Raw genomic sequence first — 16,220 nt, 5'->3', positions numbered from 1 at the left:
TAATATGAAATTACAAACTTTTATTTATATAACGAAAATGAAGATCTACGTCTTATTAATAGGATACCCTAGAAATTCCAATATTTTTTTTATGAATCATAATTACTCATATGGTAAACTCGTATAAGAGTTGAAAAAATATTAATAATTTTTAATAATTTATATTATTCTTATTAAATTTATACATCCTAAAATATAATTGTGGATCCAAATTAATCCACCTCATCAAAAAGCCTCAAATGTTTGAACTACCCACAGAACTACGTGGTGTCTTCACAACCAATCCTTTCCTGCTCTACGTTAACTTACGCTTGCTGCGTTCTGCCCGTAACTTCCTCATGAAAAATGAACAAACTGCTCTCCCTTTCGCTAATGCTAATCACCCGGCTCACGTTAGTGAACGCACCTCATTATACAAGTACCAGAAGTTATAACCCATTTATGGCGGGAAACCCCATAACCGTTTAAATAAAATCTCTTTGTCTTCATTTTTGTCATTTCTCTGTAAAATCATCCATGGCTTCTGGGGCGAACTCTTTGATGTGGTTCAGGAAGGGTTTGAGACTCCATGATAATCCAGCTTTAGAGTATGCAGCTAAAGGGTCGAAGTTTCTGTACCCGGTTTTCGTGATTGATCCACACTATATGGAGCCTGATCCGACTGCGTTTTCTCTGGGTTCCTCAAAAGCCGGGTTGAACCGGATACAATTTTTGCTTGAAAGCCTTGTTGATCTCGATTTGAGTCTTAAGAAGGTTGGTTCACGTTTGTTGGTGCTCAAGGGTGACCCTGGTGAGGTTTTGATTCGCTGCTTGAAGGAGGTAGTAATTGTTATTACTTTGAATTCTACCGGTATTTAACTTTGTTTAACTCTGTTATGTGAAAATTGTATATTGTAGTATTCAAGTAATAACTTAGAAGAGTTGGAGTGTAGAGTTGGATTCAGTATTTAAAATGCATGTAGTATTATCTTTTGTGTTTTAGATAAATGTATATAGTTGAGTATCGGGTTTGTCCATGAAAAAAGTGAACTCGAGTATCGGACATTAAACGCTTTTGTCCATAAAAAGATTCACTTTTTTCCGGAATTGAACTACATGTTTGGCCATAAGAACTTGGAATTCAACTTGAAGTTGAATTTCAGAATTTGAAAAACAATAAAAAGGTGTTTTCACTCCAAATTACTCACATAAAGTCTAAAACAACTCCAGTTCGTATTCATGACGGATTTGCAAATATCATTTTTCACTTTGAAAACAAAAAGTACTTCACAATGAAACATGGGTCCACACTTACTAAGGAACCTATCATGAAATAATTAGTGTAGCTTAGTGTCCAGCAAGTTGTTTTCGGTGTTGGATATGGTCATATGGACATGATTGTGCAGATGAAGCACCTCTGTGACAGTTACAGTTCAATTTAGTTATCAACAAATGGAATATAAGTTGATTAACTTAAGTACAAGAAAAATGATTTCTCGAGTATATGAGCTATCAAAATGTGTTATTGCCATGTGATTCAGGGTTTATGATTGATTTTGCTTGCTGAAAGTGTTGTATGTGGTTTCCATGCTGTTTGCTAATATTGGAGCAATCGTTTAAGGTTCAAATTTGAATATGTTTGTCAATTGAATTTTACATATTATGTTGGGTATGACAGTTTAGATCATGTTATAATTTGTTAAGTTTTTAGTGCAGTTGGCCCTTTAAGCACTCTGGTCCTTATCTTGGGCAATGGCTGAGCTAATAGATCTACTTGAATCCCGTTGTTTAGTTATACAATTAAACGATATTACTTAAGAAAGTTCGGTCATGCATATGCTTTGATGTCTTGGAAAACCATGAGACTTTGAAACTAGAGCCAAGCTATTGATTGATCTGCACTTACATGCTGTGAAAGACGATGGTTCCTTTTACGGTTTTCTTTTCCTCTTTCAAGTTGCATTTTACCAATGTAACTTTGTACAAACAATATTTTCTTATTTCGAGGACCAATTCATTTATTAGCCATTGATTTGCGTAACCCTTGGCACAACTTTCAGTGGAGCATAGGGAAACTCTGCTTTGAGTACGACACAGATCCCTACTATCAAGCTTTAGATGAGAAAGTCAAGGTAAAATTTCATTTCCATCTGAGGAAAAGATTTGAGTACTTAATGGGAGCTTAAGGCAGATCCTGGATGGTGTTTCTTGGTTGGTTAGATAAGTTCTATACTAAGAAGTCTTTTTTTTTTTCACATTCTGAATGATTCAGTGCTTGTCTAAAGAACAATTATATTTGCTCCACAGGGCTATGTTTCTGGAACTGGTGTAGAGATTTTCTCTCCTGTGAGCCATACCCTCTACAATCCTGCCGATATAATACGTAAGGTAAGTTCATTATCATGTGAGTTGAAAACTAGGTTCGAAAATCTCAGAGGATCAGTTTGTTTCTTCTCCAATGAGAAAAAAAAATGTTTAAGGATAATAGGGTAGTCTTCTGTTTTTTTTGTTAAGAAATATTCTATATTGAATAATTTGTATTTGAATGTCTGCAAAGAATGGTGGATCCCCACCTCTGAGTTATCAGTCTTTCCTCAAACTGGCTGGGCAACCATCTTGGGCAACAACTCCTCTTTTAACAACCATATCTTCACTTCCTCCTATTGGAAATACTGGAAGTTTTGCAGTCTCAGAAGTTCCAACTGTCAGAGAACTTGGTTATGAAGATTTAGCAGAGGTATGATATTACTAGATTTCCAATGAAGTCCTTCAGGTGACGTCTTACAAGAAATTTCGGATGCAGGACGAAAGGACTCCTTTTAAAGGTGGAGAATCAGAAGCACTGAAGAGATTGAGAGAATCAATTGCTAACAAGGTGTCTTTTAATGTTTGGCGTACAAGCTTTAGCCCCATCTTATAGAATAACATTAATATTTTCTTTTTTCTGGTACATTGTCTTTGGCTTTTTTTACCAATTTTCTAATAAAATGAACTGCTCGTTTTCTTACAGGAATGGGTTGCAAATTTTGAGAAACCCAAGGGTGATCCATCTGCATTTCTAAAACCAGCAACAACTGTTTTATCACCCTACTTAAAGGTGAGCGGTGTATAGGCCGGATGAATTAGTAGTTATTGTTCTGAAATATTCTGATCTCTTGCCCCTCCAATTCTTTTGGAAGTTTGGATGTCTCTCTTCCAGGTACTTCTACCAGTGCATTCAGGACATTCTGAAATGCTCTAGAAAGCATACTTCTCCACCTGTTTCTCTTCTTGGACAGGTCAGTTTACTTCTTGTTTTAATGTTCAGAGCTCAACAGTCAACACCCAAGTGACTTGCAATTTCAACTACTGCAGTTGTTATGGCGCGACTTTTTCTACACAGCTGCCTTCGGGACTCCTAACTTTGATCAGATGAAGGGTAACAGAATATGCAAACAGGTGATGAGAGCAATCTTCTTCATTGATTTGGATCATGTTCCTCAGTTCCATTTCTTTGTGCTTTTGCTTTTTCCTCTATATAATGCTAGGTTCCTTCTTATCATTGTCTTTATGAGTTCTTGTTGGGTATCATCTCTTGTATGAAGTGTCATAACACTTGCACAAATGGTGGTAGAGTAGAACTTCTGAATTTATCAATAACTCAAGATCATACAGAGGACTTGATAGGAACCTCTATGGTCTTGTTTATCTGATTTGATGATTTAGTTTATCTGAAAATTATGAGTGAACTGAGTCACAACTCACAACTTCTCAGAACTATCTGTAGGATGTTGCCTTCTCCAATTTTTCCTTCTGCTCTTAGTTTGGTTCCTTTGATGTCCTTGATTCTCCCTCTCCAAAAAAATTATTAAGGGTAAACTATCATTAAGACAGCATTTTACATAATGTCATATTGTGCTTTGGAAACTACTCGATGACTGCGCTTATTGTCCTCGATAGCACATGTTTTACCTCTTTTATGGAAAGTGGAAGCTAGATGATTCTATTGATGAAAGTCTTATAATTTTTCTTATATATAAGTATACATATTTTTCTGTTTGCCTAATCTTTTAGTTATTGTCTATATTTATTAAACAACTTCTCATGTTGTAACAACTGACATTTTACTATATATGACTTATCTCATTCGGACCTGAGTTTTTCCTTGTTCATTTATTATCTGTCTTCCTTCCAACAGATACCTTGGAAGAATGATGATGAATTGCTAGCTGCTTGGAGAGATTCCAGGACAGGGTTTCCTTGGATTGACGCCATAATGGTCCAGGTTAGATTGATGGACCTTACCATCAATGTGTATACTTAAGAGATACTTGTTGGTGTTTTTTTTTTGTCTGATTTGAGATTCGTTAGTGTGTCTGATTTCTTTTCTCGATGTTTCAGCTTCGAAAGTGGGGTTGGATCCACCATCTTGCTCGACACAGTGTTGCATGCTTTTTAACTCGTGGGGATCTGGTTAGTCACTTCAAGACTTGGATAATTTTATTTTATTTTTGAATAATTTCTCATTTTTGTAATGGTTATTGGTGTGCGGATAGTTTGTGCATTGGGAGAGAGGACGTCATGTTTTTGAAAGACTGCTTATTGACTCTGATTGGGCAATCAACAATGGAAACTGGTTGTGGCTATCATGCTCTTCATTTTTTTACCAGGTAAAAGTTAATCGTAATTATGTTGTTTAAGAGGAGCTTTATTCCAAAGATCACATTGTATGAAATGAAGCTGTTGAATGAAACATTGCTCTTTTATTTGCTCCGATATAAAACTTCAAAAATAATTAGGTGATACTAAATGCTTCTCCCTAGAAGTGCTCTTAGTTTACATTTTTCCATGTCTCAATCAGTTGTCCTGGATCACCTCCAAAATTCTGATTATTGGGGTTCTCCATTTACAGTATAATCGGATTTATTCACCAACCTCATTTGGAAAAAAGTATGATCCTGCCGGGAACTATATCAGGCATTTTCTTCCTGTTTTAAAAGGTATGCTGATGAACTAATTCTCTAATAGATGCAATGGTTTTCCTTTGTTCTCTTTTATGATCGAATCGAAATTCAATGACAGATATGCCTAAGGAGTACATATATGAGCCTTGGACTGCTCCCATAAGTGTCCAACGTAAAGCAAAATGCATCATCGGCGTAGATTATCCCAAACCAGGTCAGTTGTTTCTGTTTCTTGCTGTAAGGTTCTCTATCTGACACTCACACTTGTTATGTTCTATGCCTTTTAATATTTGTATATATTATATGCATGCATATGCTCTTTCATATGGTACACAATTTTTGTTTCTTCAGAAACATGCATTTTAATTCAACAACATAGATTGGACTCTTTTCTCTTTCATTTTGGTAATTCAAAAATGCCTAAAACAATAGTATAGTCCTAAAGTTCCACATTGTAGTAATTGATTCATTATTAGTTGATACGCTGGAAACTATTGGTGTCGAGATCTTGAATAAAGTTTAATCCAGCTAGTTCGTGTGATAGATTTTGCTCAATCTGTTACTTATCTTTGGTTCCTGCCGCCATGCCATGTGATATTCTCAAGCTATATTTACATTTCCTAATAGATGGATCTATAGCTTTGTTCTCTCTGTATGAACGAATGGTAACATCTGTAAATGTGCATATATTGATTCAGTGTTTCTTTTTACCAGTTGTTTCCCATGATTCTGCAAGCAAAGAATGTAAGATGAGACTTGGTGAAGCATATGCATTGAACAAAAAGCTGAATGGATTGGTCAGTGACGAAGACTTGAACGAGTTAAGAAGAAAAACAGACAATGAATCTACAACTCTGGATTCTGTTTCCAGGAAGAAAAAACAAAAGTTAATTGACTAAGACTACGCCGTTGAAACCGTAGGTGTCTACAAGATCGACAGCAAGGCAACCAGTATTTATAGGAGCTACGAAAGAACATTCTCCTCCAACGACATCTCCTTTAAAATGATGCCACTGGTGATGCCTTAGGTACCTTAACTCAATAGTGTTAAAATGTAGGAATCCTATCCTAGTATCATGTGTGTGCCAGGATTCAGGAGATTAGGTTGACATACTGAGAGAAGGAAAATGAGTGTTTGTGTGTGACAAAATAGAGAAGCACACATCTGGTGTGTTTTGATATTTAAGTGAATGAGATCATTGAGATATTCTAGTCTTCTTTAATAGTGACAACCTGAAAAGAAGAATGTGATGTGTCCCTGTTGTTCTTTGACGATGTCCTACTCACAATACATGATACATTTTAGATCTCTTCTTCCCTTAATTATGTTTTTGATTGTTTTTAGGAAATGAGTCCTTTTTATCGTCTTCCTTATTTTTTGGAAGAAATTGTGATTTATACTCATGAATTTTGGACGATCCTATACAGTAACAAACATCATAAGTAATTCATATTCGAAAAGAATAGATGTTTTCTGCGTATGAAGATTGATGTCGATGAAATTAATGATGTTGCAAAGATAGATTTATAATTGAACTTTTGAATTTTGATCTTTATATTTGCAAGCTGGAGGTGGATGTTCGTCCCCGAGCTTTCACTTTCTGAATTACTCAATCTAAATTTTCTTTGAGAGGGCTATTGCCCAATGGACCTCGAAGTATAGAGCTCAAGTAATATTGTATACTTCCTCCATCCTAATTTACATGATAACTTTTGAATTTCGAGATTCAAACAAATCAATTCATCGTAAATTTTTTATTTATTTTGTAATATTTTAATTTGTCTGATGTATAGTATTTTTTACGTAGTTTACAAATATATAAATTTCATTTAAAAAAATTAAAGCTTCCATTTCAATCAAACTTTAAACTATGTTTTGAATTTTAATATCTATAAAAATTAAAAAATCAGCGTGAGTACACACTTAGCCCGTGAGAGAAATTCGACACGAGTGAGTCAACCTTGGCCGAAGCCTCCGGCCAGTGGCACCCTTATTTGCCATTTCATTTCCACAAAAAAGAGAACATACAGAGCGTTGATAAGAAGAAGTCTCCATCTATATACACACAGGGGCTGACCTGAGATCCAACTGAACACACACCATGTCGAGAAAACTTTCTTCGCATCTCCGAACCCTACACCTACTTCGATCCACTCCCAAAACCAACTCATTTGCCGCCGCCGCCGCCACCACCTCCATATCTACTTCTCCGTCTCCGGCAGCCTTCCGTTCATCGGTCACTTTCTTCCCTCGCCACTTCAGTACCGTATCAGGTATCCTTTCGAACTTCTCTCTCTACTCTCAACCCTAATTTAATCAGATCTTACGAGTTTGAATAGAGTGACTTGATTGATTTATTGTACTTGCGTTATTTGATATTTGTTTCTAGTTAGTTCGTTTTTTGTTCTGAATTGGTTGTGATGAGTATGGATTTTTTTGTTGTTGTGTGGAGTAGAGAATGTTGTTAAGAAAGTGGAGGATGTAATGCCCATTGCAACTGGCCATGAGCGTGAAGAGCTTGAAGCTGAGCTCCAAGTGAGTTATCTACCATGTTTTACTAATTTAGCTTTTCTTTGTTGAGATATTAGGTTTACTAATTCAAATGACATTGATAGATGTTACTTGTGACTAAAAATTACATTTGTTGTTGTGTGCTTTTTAGGGAAGGGATATTCTTGACATTAACTTTCCTGAAGGTCCTTTTGGTACAAAGGTCAGTGTGGAACTGTGGATTTTCAAGTAACTTTGGGTGCTAATATGCATTAGTTAATGCTTGTTGCTTTTGTCACCATTATTGTTGATCACTAAAATTGTTTTATCTTTTATCCAGATTAGTTATTCTCATCTGATGCATAATGATTACTATATCATGTAATTGGTCATTCTCTTATTGACACAGATAATGAATAATGTGCACTCAGTTGGAAATGTTCGGAAGTAGTTGTTGTTTTAGGTGTTCTTTTGAGTGTTAGGTTCTTCTGAGAAAATTCAATTAAAGATGAAAGCAAGTCAGATGAAAATGAGCAGCATAATATTTATTCTCGTAAAGTAACATCTGAGCTGTGAATATGCTTTAGTTTGCAATCTGAGTCTGGGAATATGTTTTGGTTTTCAACTATTACTCCAAAATGATGATTGAGTTCTATTAAGCTTAAGGCAAGACCTAGATCAATCTAAACCAGGGTTATGTTTTTTTTTAAACAGCTGTTCCATTGTTTTCCGAATTTTAAAGCTGTAAACAACAAGTATTTTCATTCCCCGAAATAGGACCTGGATCAACCTTGCTATATCACACTTCTTTACTAGTCATAATTATGTGCTTCCTTCAGGAAAAGGGAGGATTGAGGGGAAGAGAAAGGGGTATGATGGATGGTTGATTTAAATATTGTACTTTTGTCCATGTTGGTTGGCATGAGTGAAAGAGAAGTAAATGAGATTATCTCACTTTCCCTGACTAATTCAAAAGAGATTAAATAGGATTAGCTGGAATTGCAAAGTCCCCTCATTTTCGATTCCTAACCTAACCTCTTCGTGTTTCAACAACTTGTGAAAGTATGTTTTGAATATGCATTAACTTTGCTAGTTTTAAAAAAAATATACAACAACTTTGCCTAAACTCCAAGCGAGTTGGGTTAGTTGTATGAGTGTTTTTATGATTCTTTCCCTTTGCTTGGTTAAGTTAATTCCAATACTCAAATTTGGAAATAATCAAAATTCAGGGGTTAGCTAAACCTAAAAATTTCTAAATTGAAACTTATATTTGCACTTACAATTAAAAAGGCTCTTAATGTCAAAGATAACGTAAGTGCACTAACACGACCAAGTAATCCTTATTATTCTCCTTATCCCAATTTATGTGGCGTACTTTCAATTTTAGTCCGTCCCAAATGGAATAAATTTAACTAAATTTTTTCCATTTTTACCCTTAATGAAATGCTTTATAGCTACACAAATATAGAAGATTTATTTTAGACCACACATTTCAAAAGTATTTCTTTTATTTCTTTAACTTCATGTAAAGTCAAATGGTGCCACATAAATTGGAACTGAGAGAGTAGTTGGTATCACATGCAAATCTTTTGCTTCCACTATGTTCTGCCAATTGTGTTTGGGCATGTGCAATTCTAATTGAGAGATCGCAGACATTTCTAATAACTTCCCCTATGAGATTTTAGGTCTACCACTTTCTCCTTTAATGCATCAAAAATCATAGTGTGGCAACTAGAGGTCGGTGCATATGGAAGTTATACAATCACAGACAACCTTTTTTTAATTTTATCCTCTGTGTGTTATATATAGTTGCTGTGGAATGTAATCATTTCTAAACTTATCTTAATCTTAGTGACTATACATCCATTTTAACATCCTCAAGTTTTACTTTGTCTCAGACTCTCAGTAGTAGCTTGGTATTGAGTCTTCATTAATAAGATACTATACTTGTAAAAGAATTCATTGACAATTACATATAAAAAAAAGAATTCATTGACAATCTTCTTGTGGATATGGTCAGCTCTCTTGTACAACATTTCTGGTTCCATCATCATTTTAAAGAACTTGCCTTTCATTTTGGTGGGTATCTACCTGCACACAGTACTCTCATAACACCGTCATTTCTAGCAATCCTACTTTAGTTTTATAGATAACAACATTCTCATGGAATATTGAACATATATATCTAGATAATATGTATTTCGACACTATAATATTGTCTAATCTTACCTCAATTTTATTCTTTTATTGAGCTAAATTTGTAGTTTGTATTTCTATGCTAAAACCCTAAGGGGTAATTTGGTTTGCGAATAATTTATATGGGGATTGTCTTGTGAAGATTATAATATAAGGATTAAATAATAATGAGGTAGCCTAAGGGTGTGGCTTAGTGGTCAATCAAGTGGATTGAGAAGCATGATGTCTCAGGTTCAACAAAACACACTAGGTAATTTCTTCCCATTTGTTCTAGCCCTAGTGGATAAAGTTATCTAGTACTTGATGTTGTTGGGAGGTGACATGTATCCCGCAAAATTAGTCAAGGTGTGTGAAGTTGGCCCCGAACATCATGGTTATAAAATAAATAAATAATGAGATTATTTAGTGGAGATAATTTTTCCCGTAGATATTTGGTTCATAAGATTAAAAGTGGGATATAATGTAATCTATGTATTTGGTTTTACACGACTAGATAAACTTGGATAAAAGTTCCATTTCCAATTTAAACCTTGGCCGTCTTCTTAAAGGCTTTTGGAAATGAGCTTTTGGTATGTCATTGATTGTTTTATCTCGAAATTAGCTAATTCGGGCATTGCTAGTTCCTCATTGAATGTGGTTAAGAATAATACTAAAATTGTAGTACATATAATCTTGGGTTTTATACTGAAATAGCAAATTTCAATCAAATATATGATATGATATACTCTCGTTTCTCAAAATTATTATTATTCTCGTCTCTAATACCAAACCAACCGAGTCAGTTGGTTGGAGGGACCATAAAAATAATCTCATCACAAAGTGCTGCAAAAGATACTACAACGCTTGATCGGAGGGACTAGAAAAATGATCTCCACATAACTAATGGATTGTTGGTTCTATAAGGAAAAATACATGCATAGATTTATGTCTTGTTGGGTTGCCGGTATTAAATAAAAGATGCACTAAATTATGTGGAAGATCACATGCATCTACAAAATGATAGCAAAAATACTTGCTGAAAGGTTGAAAAAGGTGGTGGATAGGTTAGTGAACAACATCAGATTGCATTCATAAAAGGGAGACAAATAATGGATGTTGCTCTTATTACAAGTGAATTTGTGGACTCCAAATTGAAATGTAATGAACCTAGTGTAATATGCAAGTTGGACATTGTAAAGGCACATGACCATGTAAATTGAAAGTTCCTGCTGAATATTTTAAGACAAATGGGCTTTGCTGATTTGGAGATAGATGGTGTTGGATAAGATTTTGCATCAACACTGTTAGGTTCTCTATATTTGTGAATGGTGAACTAGGATTCTTTTCATCAGAAAGGGGTGTTAGACAGGGTGATCCCTTCTCACGTTTCTTGTTCATCTTGACAGTGGAAGGTTTTGAAAGTTTGACGATGATAACAATCCATGTGAGGGGGATTAAGACTTTAAGATAAGTGGCAATAGTGAAGAAGTAAAAGAAATTTGTCATTTTACTTCATACAGATTGCACTGTCATCTTTTCTGAGCCTCCAGAGAAACAAATAAGCATCAAAACCATTTTACAGTTGTTTGAAGCTACTTGGGCATGCCTTTGGGTAATAAACATAAGGATGTAGAAATATGGGGTGGCATTGTGGAGAAGACAAAAGGAGATTAGCTAGATGGATGGCACAATACTTGTCCTAGGAGGCAGAAACACTGTGATCATTCAGTGTTATATTCACTTCCAACATATGTAATGTTACTTCCCATTACCTTCAAAAGTGTTGAAATTAGACAAACTAAGAAGGGATTTTCTTTTGCATGGCTATAAAGTGATTTAAGGTTATAACCTGGCCAAATGGGAGATAACCTTGTATAGCAAGGATAGGGGAGGTTTGGGCATTAAAGATTTGAGGAAGCAAAAAAATAGTCTACTGATGATGAAGTGGTTGTGGACATATAATGAGGAGGGGCAAGCTCTGTGGAAGAACATGATCAAATGCATATATGGTGAAGATACAACTGGTGCAGTAATGTTAGTATTGGTACTTATGGAGTTGAGGTCTAGAGGACTATTATAAACTTGTGGCCCAAATTAGAGGCTAATTTGTACATAAAGGTGGGAGATGGTAGGTGAGCAAAATTCTGGGGAGATGCCGGGAATAAATAGATACCTTTGAAGGACGATCTGTTCATACTATGCAATAACCTAGAGGCAAAGATCAAGGACTGCTGGACAACACAGGGGCGGAATCTTTCCTTCAGCTGATTCTACTGCATGATTGAGAAGTGGAGAGAGTAGCCAAATTGCTAGTAGAAATAAGGGAATTCCCCTGCACCAACTGTTCCTGATTCAGCGATGGTTACAGTTTACACAATGAAGATGGCGCACTTTCACTATTAACAGGGCCTATAAAATAGAAAACAATCAACATAGCAGCAACCAACAAAGATTGTGGATGTTGAGAAACTTAGCACCAACCAAGGTAAAATGTTTTACATGGCTGGTTGCTAGAAGGGCCTGTCTGACCCATGAAGTCCTGACGAGGATAGGAGCCAGCAACGCTTTTGGAGGAAGGTGTGGAGAAACTTAGCACCAACCAAGTTAAAATGTTTTACATGGCTGGTTGCTAGAAGGGTCTGCTCACACATGAAGTCCTGAAGAAGAAAGGAACGACTCTAGTATCTTGGTGTTCATTATATGGGAAGACAAAAGAGACCAATAACCACTTATTTTTGCATTGCGGTTTCACAACACATGTAACAGGTGTGGGCCATATTTCTCAACCTCACAAACAAAGTGGACTATGCCTGAACACACTGCAGACCTGTTGAGTTGCTGGATTAGAAAAGGGGGCAATTAGGGATAGAAGGCACGGGGAGATTATTCCCACATTGCATATGGTGGACAATTTGGAGAGAGAGGACTAGTAGGAATTTTGAAGATAAATTCAATTCCATTAATAAGGTTAAGTGGAACTGCATTGTTTCTCTCTATTTTTGGTGTAAAGAAATAGGTTGAGAGGAAACAAAACAACTTGTAGAATTCTTAGGATATCTATAAGTATTACTTTCTCTGTTCCAACTTTTGAAGGTCCCCAGCATTAAGGAAGAATACAACATTACCATTTTCAGGAAAAAAGAAAAAGAATGTGTATTATCAATTAAGAGAGAAGTTAAAGTAAAAAATGCCCATAAAGTAGGCAAATCCTACATAACATTCTCTGTATTATTACTCATCACATGAAAGTCTTTACATCGGTCATCGCCGTTCATTATATACCAACCCCTTCATTATTTTTCACCAAACAACCATGCATTTTAATTCCCGTGTGACTAGCGTGTGAAGTGAACAGCCCCTCACTTTCTTAGCATACTTCTCCAAGCTTTTGGTTGGCTTTCCGATAATCCATTGTGAATATGATAGGAGTAAATATCTATGAGGTTCTACTTCTGCCTGTTTATTTGAAGTGGACTGTGTAAATATGGTTTCCAACCTTTTTTTTTATAGGCAAAGTCTTATTATTCTGGTACAGAAGCAAGTACAAAACATAACTACATAACTTCCATCAGTCACACTACATCAGCCAAACCAAGTAATGATCCATCCTATATAAAGTACTACTAGAACACCATATGAATATATTGTTGATGCATTTCTTTAATGCTGATGAATTTAACGCTGATGGCTGCTAAATTAAAACATTGCTAATTTCAATTCTTCAAATAAATCTAATTTGTGTGGCTGATGAATGATTCAGGATTATATGTCAGCACTAACCACATGGTAAGAGATGTTATGTGGAGATCACTTATGTTTGTTTTCAGTTACGTTTCAAGTTTGATGCATATGGATATGATCAACGCTTTGAATGTTACCTTATCAAAAATAAACAAATGATCAACTTTTTGTATATTTTATATTGTAGGAAGCGCCTGCTGTTGTCAAATCCTACTATGATAGAAGAATTGTAGGATGCCCTGGAGATGAAGGAGGTAAGTTTCCATTATTTATTTGACAAGTCTCTCCGTCATACATTTATTCCTTTAGTTAGCTGACTTCAATATTTTTAGTTGGTTTCTATTAATGTCCTCCCTTGTTTTCTATTTGTAATTCAACAGAAGATGAGCATGATGTTGTTTGGTTCTGGCTTGAGAAGGGCAAGCCACATGAATGCCCAGTATGCTCACAGTATTTTGTGGTAAGTACAGACTACAGAATATCAATTAATTCATAGTTCATCCTGTGGTTTGTTATTGATTAAATCTAGGTGAGTTTGTAGGCTGTTGAGGCATTTACTAGACGTGAATATGTACTCCCTGCTTTTCTATATCTAGGTTAATTTGGAGGGTGTTAGGGAATTTTGTAGGTGTGAATTTGTTGTTGCTGTTGTATATGTCAAAAAAGGCGTATCAACATTCATTAATGAAACATTTCCTCAGTTAATAACGAGACTATTTTTTTCTTGGGTTGGCTATTGCTTAGCTGCAAAGTTCTCAATTGTCCAAATGTGGTGCTTGCTCCATAAAGTGATTGCTTAATTCAGATAGAATGCACATAAGAGGTTTAGTTGTATTGACAAAATGATGAAAGATGGGGAGCTGGTAGATGATGAGAAAATTATAAACGAACACATTCAAGACTTTTAGTAAAACTATTTAGGGAGAATGAAGAATGGAGATTAAACTGGAAGGATGAAGATCTGAAAAGGCTTCCTGATGAAGACAAAGAGTGGCTGCAAAAGATCTTTTATTATGGAAGAATTGGACGTTGTTATCAAATCTTTTAGAGGAGATAAGGCTCCATGTCCCGATGGGTTTAATCTACACTTCTTTCTAAGATGTTGGAGCACAATAAAGGATGATGTTTAAAGGACTGGGAATTTTCTATCAGAAGGATTCTTTTGTTAAAAGTTTAAATGCAATTTTATTGCTTTGATACCAAAAAGGAAGGGGGCGGTTGAGGTGAAAGATTTCAGGCCTATCAGCTTACTTGGGAGTGTGTATAAAATTATTGCTAAACTATTGGCTGAAAGGCTCAAACTGGTAGTTGATAAGTTAGTGTCAGAACATCAGAATGCATTTATTGAAGGGAGGCAAATAGTTGATGCAACTTTGGTCGCCAATTTAAGCATTGAGAAACTAATGAAATCAAAGAAGAGAGGAGTTGCTTGCAAGCTTGATCTTGAAAAGGCTTACGACCATGTTAACTGGTCATGTTTATTAAATATTCTGAAACAAATGAATTTTGGTGATAAATGGATTGAATTCTGTATATTGATAACGGGAGTTCACATGGTTTTTTTAAGTCTCAAGAGGCTTGAGGCAAGGGGGTCCACTTTCCCCCTAGCTGTTGTACACTGGTGATGGAAGCTTTTAGTATGATGGAGAAGCAAGCTGAAAAATTGGGTTGGATAAAAGGCATGAGCTTTCGAAGAAATTGTGTTGATAAGGTTACCTTATCGCACATTCTATATGCTGATGACACTCTTCTTTTGTTTGAAGCAGATATGGACAAATACTTTATCTTAGAGAGATTCTGGAAATTTTTGAAGCAGTTATGGTTGAAAGTTAATCTGGCAAAGAGCAGTATTTTCAGCATTAATGCAGATGATCCTCTACCCTTCCATCCCTTGGATAGATAGGGAGGGGCTTTTGGTTTCTTTCATGTTGTCAAGGAACTAGCTGGCATCCTGGGATGTAAGGCGGAAAAGTTTCTCACTGTTTCTTTGGGGCTTCCACTAGGAGCGAAAAGGGGAATGATCAAAGTATCTGGAATAAGGTGGATACCCTGATTTGGCTGGGCTAGTAAAATACAAAAAAAAAATCAGTTAAGAATTGTTATTAACTTATAGTATGTTAATGCAGTCAGTACTCAGGTTAGAATTGTGCTGCATTTTGTTTCTTTTCCTGTACCATCTTGGTACCAATTAATAAAATCCTCTACCTTATCAAAAAGAAGAAGAAGATAGAATGCAATTTCAGTGTGCATGAATTGTGCAAGTTCAATTATGTGTTGATCCAAGCAAAATTTGATGGCTCAAGTGAAATACCTAATTTTCATACTAAATGGTTTCTTCTATTGCAGTTGGAAGTGGTTGGACCTGGAGGACCTCCTGATGGACATGGCAGTGATGATGAGGGTCATCATTGATAGTCCGTCTTGCAATTTTTTGTCGGAATAAATTTGGTTGAGACAATGAGAGATAACTCGTTTTACAAACTGATGATTTAAAGTTGTGTTCTTTCTTTGCCTTTACTGGATTATTGTTCTTATGCTTGCTGTGGTAGCAGTGAAGTTGAATATTTTTGCTTATATATTTTATACAATAGACATGTCGTGGTCTACTTGAAATCAACGGCTACAATTTTTTATGTTTTTTGTGATTGTCCCTTTCGTGTTTAGATGGAGTGCGCACGTTGAAATTCCTCGGACTAGTGCCTTATGGACTATGGTGAAGCGTTTTGATGAAAAATGAAATAGTGGTGTATCTTGGTTTGCTTTCCCCTTGGAAACCAGGGTAATGTGAAAATCATCAAAAACCAAAAATATTAGGAAAAATCATGTTTAGAACTAATTGATGAAGTGAACAAAATGAACTTTCAAATGTACTTTTATAATTTTTGTCTGCG

General features: G+C 35.6%; 3 protein-coding genes across 5 annotated transcripts in view; 2 read left to right on the top strand and 1 right to left on the bottom strand.

Annotated features, from left to right (window-relative positions):
* LOC125830424 (cytochrome c1-2, heme protein, mitochondrial-like) overlaps positions 1 to 16,220 on the bottom strand; it is a 133,101-nt gene that overhangs the window by 11,502 nt on the left and 105,379 nt on the right. The gene's annotated exons all lie outside the window — the stretch shown is intronic.
* On the top strand, positions 344 to 6,249 carry LOC125830405 ((6-4)DNA photolyase). Of its 2 annotated transcripts, XM_049509597.1 has the most exons (14): positions 344 to 819; positions 2,040 to 2,111; positions 2,287 to 2,367; positions 2,537 to 2,716; positions 2,783 to 2,854; positions 2,990 to 3,076; positions 3,159 to 3,257; positions 3,334 to 3,417; positions 4,157 to 4,243; positions 4,360 to 4,431; positions 4,515 to 4,628; positions 4,871 to 4,958; positions 5,041 to 5,136; positions 5,637 to 6,249. In XM_049509597.1, the coding sequence occupies exons 1-14, from the start codon at positions 517 to 519 to the stop codon at positions 5,819 to 5,821; spliced, it is 1,620 nt and encodes a 539-aa protein (XP_049365554.1). In that variant the 5' UTR covers positions 344 to 516; the 3' UTR covers positions 5,822 to 6,249. The 2 variants fall into 2 exon arrangements, with proteins under 2 accessions (XP_049365554.1, XP_049365555.1); XM_049509598.1 differs by lacking the exon at positions 2,040 to 2,111 and having other exon boundaries at positions 349 to 819; positions 5,637 to 6,102.
* LOC125830441 (putative cytochrome c oxidase subunit 5b-like) lies at positions 6,838 to 15,943 on the top strand. Its single transcript, XM_049509637.1, has 6 exons — positions 6,838 to 7,196; positions 7,379 to 7,458; positions 7,586 to 7,636; positions 13,517 to 13,583; positions 13,710 to 13,789; positions 15,676 to 15,943. The coding sequence occupies exons 1-6, from the start codon at positions 7,025 to 7,027 to the stop codon at positions 15,739 to 15,741; spliced, it is 516 nt and encodes a 171-aa protein (XP_049365594.1). The 5' UTR covers positions 6,838 to 7,024; the 3' UTR covers positions 15,742 to 15,943.

This window comes from Solanum verrucosum, unplaced genomic scaffold (genome assembly GCF_900185275.1).
Source record: "Solanum verrucosum unplaced genomic scaffold, falcon-dt-bn FXZP01000228.1, whole genome shotgun sequence".
Classification (NCBI taxonomy): domain Eukaryota; kingdom Viridiplantae; phylum Streptophyta; class Magnoliopsida; order Solanales; family Solanaceae; genus Solanum; species Solanum verrucosum.
The sequence above is the reverse complement of the archived record's forward strand: the minus strand, read 5'-3'. Positions and strand labels throughout refer to the sequence as shown.